The sequence below is a fragment of the Conger conger genome, chromosome 12 (genome assembly GCF_963514075.1).
Source record: "Conger conger chromosome 12, fConCon1.1, whole genome shotgun sequence".
Lineage (NCBI taxonomy): Eukaryota > Metazoa > Chordata > Actinopteri > Anguilliformes > Congridae > Conger > Conger conger.
In genome coordinates this window covers 5,334,183-5,338,928 of record NC_083771.1, presented here as the reverse complement: position 1 = coordinate 5,338,928, position 4,746 = coordinate 5,334,183, and the positions used below count along the sequence as shown (strand labels likewise).

Below are 4,746 nucleotides of genomic sequence, written 5' to 3'. Positions count from 1 at the left end.
CGCACGTAGGGCCTGGCTTCTCCGGGGCGGAGGGGACCGGGGGCTGTAAGGGAGTGGTGTGTGCGGTGACTAAAACCTCCGTCGGATTCGCAGATTTGGAGCTCGCCGAGGAGTGTGTGTGTGTTATGAGTAATGGAAATAGGACTGCTTAAGGTTCCACAAAGACTATTGCTCTCGCTCTTGCTCTTGCTCTCTATTAATATATATGTATATGTATATTTATATGCTTGTATATAAATATATGCAAGCGTATAATATATATGCTTGTAAAAACAATGTAAACTATCAATTATTGTTTTTTGTTTTTTACATTTTAACAAGAAACATTTTGAGTTCGAATAGATTTTTAACTACATGTCACCCTGTCAAAAAAAATGACAGAAGGTCATCAAACAAATGTTTACACTTCCAGAAATGGCTTTGTTGTTTTTTGTTGGTTATCATTTTTAAAGTGTCTGTCTGTGGCATCTTTGTTACTCTCACAATTGTACGTATGTTGTGAGGGATGAATGTGCTTATTTTCCGTCTCCTGTTTAGCTTCGTCTCGTTTATGTGTGAGTGTGTAACTATATAACACCTGTGCGCATGTGAAGTGGTGGAGATTGAATGCAGAGATGAGAGAAGGTCGATCTCATTTCTTCTGTAGAATCCATAGATGTTCCAGCATTCCGGAAAGCCAAAGGATCAACAGTGGAGTTCCATGTAGGAAGTAAAAGTGGCTTAATAGTCGCTGGTCCCACCACTGGCTACCTAATACTGGCCTTCTTACCCTATTTCACATGCCAGTCATTTGTTTTTCATATTTAAAAGTTGTATGTCAACGGCCCAGACCAGCTCTAGTCCCTACTCTTGTAACCAAAAAAATACAAAAACCCAAATTCCCATTTACATAAGCATGGAACAGAAAGTAGTCTTTTTGAAACTCCGCTGTTGTTTACTTTAGCTTGGTGGATATGCCGTTAAACCCTGAGAGCACCAGTGCTGAAGGTTACCTGACCCCAGCTCTGTGTACAGCCCGGTGGGATGAGTCAGTAGGTCTGGTACAGTAGAAGTGTCCTCCCCACTCAGTCAGGGACTGAGCCTTGACATTTTAAGTTTTTGCTTTTTCTAGGACTATTTATTTAATTAACAAGCCTTGCCTTTTAGGTTTAAGTTGTTTTGTGTCTGTCTTTTTATATAGATTTTAGGTCATGGGATTTGTTTGTCATTGTCTGAACGATTCCTCACGACAGTGACCATTAGCTAGGTCACGATTGTCCACGTTCAACCACTCTCCACTCTGGCATGCTATATCTTCTATTTAATTTTTTTTTGCATTTCTGTCATGTCTGGGAGTCAAAAATAACTTTATTTACAATGCTTTTTCAAGAGTGACTCTGCAAGGTGATGTGGGAAATTTGCTGTTTTTGGTAAATAAACCCCCCTACTCACAATACAGATTTCAGTGGAAATGAAAGTTAAATAGCATTTTATGATTTGGCGCAGTGCATCCTGTTACATCAGGAATGGGCAAAAACATTTGTTTAAGTGAACCATCACCCTTTCACAGCTATGCACTGTGTCCCCATAGCTGATTGTACATTCAGTTAATTAACGTGGCTCTCTCAATGACCAAATCTCAGAGAGTTCCTGTGCACTGCATGCTCGATGAGGAGAGAAATGGGGGGAGCTCCACGAATCTTTTGAAACCGCAGAGAGGCGAACCTCCTCCTTCCTCCTGCTCAAGTTGACCCAGTGCGAGTATTATCGGGTGCGTGTGGTGCATAGTGCCTACAGTCCCCCATGCTCTCCTGCGGATGCTGAACTCTCCGGAGCAGACTGCGTATACCAGCTTCAGTGTGGGGGGACAAAGGGAGCCAGGAGAGCTGAGGGTGGCTTAGCCATCGAAATGTGTATTCCTCAGGTGCTCTGGCACCCTGCTCTTCTCTGTTCATTTTTCAGGACATGCTTTGGTACACAATGCCTGTAGTCTCTTAAAAAAAACACATATACTGTAGATGCTGGAAATGTGACCCGTTGCTCTGAATACGAGGACGCGGTCGATAAATCCACCATGGCCTCTCATGACTTGTGTTGGGTTGCATTTGTTGGTAGTCATGCTGAATTTGTTACTGAATGTGCCTCTACTGGTCAGGAATCAACTGTCAAGCCTCAGTATGGCTCCCGTATTTGATTGGGTTTTCTGATCTCAAATAATAATAGGTTATGATTTGCATCGATGTGCTGTCTGTTTATTTATATATTTATAGTGTAATTGAAAAATATAAAATGATCAGTGTTTACAGTGTTCACGATACCCCCTGTCACCACTCTCTCTTGTCTCTTCGGGGTGTTTCTGTTCAGCGCTCAAACCTGAGCAAGCCAGACCGTGTTCCTTGAATTAATCAGTGGTCTCCTCCTTATCTGATCAGACAAACCGCCCACCCTCCCTACCTTGTTTTTTTGTTGTCTAAAATATTTTTTATTTTTTAAATGCCACTCCTCCCTGTGCCAAATTACAGTAGGGTGCTGAAACTATAATTATGTGAGCGTGTTTCCTGAGGAAATTTTGAAAACTCTGCATTGACTTTGGCCTGGCATTTCCCCAATTATTCTCCTCATTGCCACCATGGTAATCTTTCTACTGTGACTGTGACTGACTGTGGCACAAGTGGATATCCAACTAATCGGATCGATCCCACGGCAGGAACATTGTAGGCTGGAATCCCATCATTGTTCTGGATGGTATTGTGAGGGAACTCCACATTTAGCCATTCCGAAAAACTCCAACCGCCTATGCAACCACATGATCGCGAAAGGTGTTCAGATGAATTATTTTGTTATCAGCGCTATATTTAAGCATTAAATAACTATGTACAGTTGAATGTACTCTTTGTACCAAACTGTTTGATTTCAAGTCAAATGGATGTAACCAGGTATTTGCAAGGTCTTTAACTTACATGAGCTTAAGAAATAGCTGCTTTATAATTGATCACTGAAGTGGAACGTGGGGGCGGCATTTATTATAATGGATTAACAATAGACTCAAAATAATACACTGAAGTGACATAACCACTTTAAATGTGAGTTCAGGTTTAACTGAAAGATGTATTCAGGTTTCATGACCTGTGAATGGATGTATGTGCATGCTACTGACACAGTCAATCAGTTGGTCAGTTGGTCAGTTGCGCAGTAACTAGAGTATTGTACCCCATCAGGAGTGGAGTGTTAACTCTGACCATGTTCTTCAGCATCGTCCTTCCACATTCCCAGGCCCTCTGGAATCATGCTCACTTCATGCATTACAGTATTACCAGGCTACATGGACAGAGCATAGGTGTGTTAAGGTATTTCGATTTGGGGGACCCTTGAAATATACAAAACGTAATTTGTGGTGGCAAAATATGTCTTGGATTTAAAAAAATTAGTGTGTGTGTTGAGCACAAAACAGAATTCAGAACCTAATTGTTTTTGGGGTTTTTTCCCATCCTCTATAAGGATCAGGAATAAATATGAGCCTTTGATAAACTGGCCTCTATGAACCAATTTTAAATTTAGGCGACTTTCTGCCTTTTTATGACGAGAAGGGCGATGAAGGTGATGATCAACAAAGAGATAGAAAGAGATCAACCCATAGAGTTTATTTTTTGTTTCTACAGCAGCAGTTGGGAATATTAGAAATTATCTTAAATTATCATTATTTCAGAATTGTGAAGATAATTGATATAGGCCTACAAATATTATAGTTTACCGTGGATGTAAAATGTGTTCTTGTTTTGTCATTGAATTATTTCATAAATAATAGAATGGACAGTGTTCCACAATTTTCGGAATAACAATATATTTTAAAAGCCGCAGTTCACTGAAATAGCCTACATCCCAGAAACATACACTCCGTTGACGGTTTATTAAAAATAAATCCATGTAATACACAAATAAATATGTAATTTGTGTCTATTTTGTGATACAGCTTATATAATAAGGAAATCATGTTAGATTCTATTGGTTACTCTAGGCTACCAGTTGGAACTAATTTATAGACCTACCCTTAGTTAGTCTGTACTTTTGCAATTAACATCGAAATGACGTATGCATTATTTTTCACGGTCTAAATGTTCAAATCTTTAGAAAGGTGCGTTATTGCAACCATCCATTATCCAATGTTTTATTCACGCTACTGGAGAATTGCTGTGGATAGTCGCCAACGGGAATTGGAATGGGGTGCGATCTAAGGTGTCTGGTTCCATATTAATATGCAACACTCAACCAACAAGGTACAGACGTCGCCGAGTAGTCTATTCGGTGACGTCCCCTCCCCCCACATCAACCTTAAACCGCCTCCAGGTTTTACCAGCATATCAAAATAGAGTTCAAAATTAGCTACGTATTACCGTCACCTCATAAATTATCGGTCGATGCAAAATATGTAAACCATAGCATTCCAATAATAATTTCCCCTTCATTATTTCATTATTATTTATGTCTTGTGTATTTCCCAGACGAAGTCAATGGGCGTAACGTCCCTGTATCCTGCATTTTGGCTCATTGTGTACATTGCATTTCCATTTACGATACATCCAAATAGAGTTCTTATGCTGTGGCTGTTTCCATATGCTGACGCACCTGCACACATGTTAACGTACTAGTCGTATAATTTCTGCATAACAACGGTGATTTCATTTATTCATTCATTCATTTTCGAATCTGTAGGTTAATATTTGCTTCGTTCACCAGGTGGCGCAGTGGCTTTCGGGATCACAAACCAGT

At 40.1% G+C, this 4,746-nt stretch overlaps 1 protein-coding gene across 1 annotated transcript in view; it reads left to right on the top strand.

Annotated features, from left to right (window-relative positions):
* Positions 1-2,868, top strand: part of ubac1 (UBA domain containing 1) — a 16,431-nt gene extending 13,563 nt beyond the window's left edge. The window contains exon 10 of the mRNA XM_061263638.1: positions 1-2,868. This exon is cut by the window's left edge and continues 107 nt beyond it. Within this exon, the coding sequence (XP_061119622.1) occupies positions 1-9 (9 nt within the window). The 3' untranslated portion in view covers positions 10-2,868.
* Positions 2,869-4,746: the final 1,878 nt, after the last annotated feature.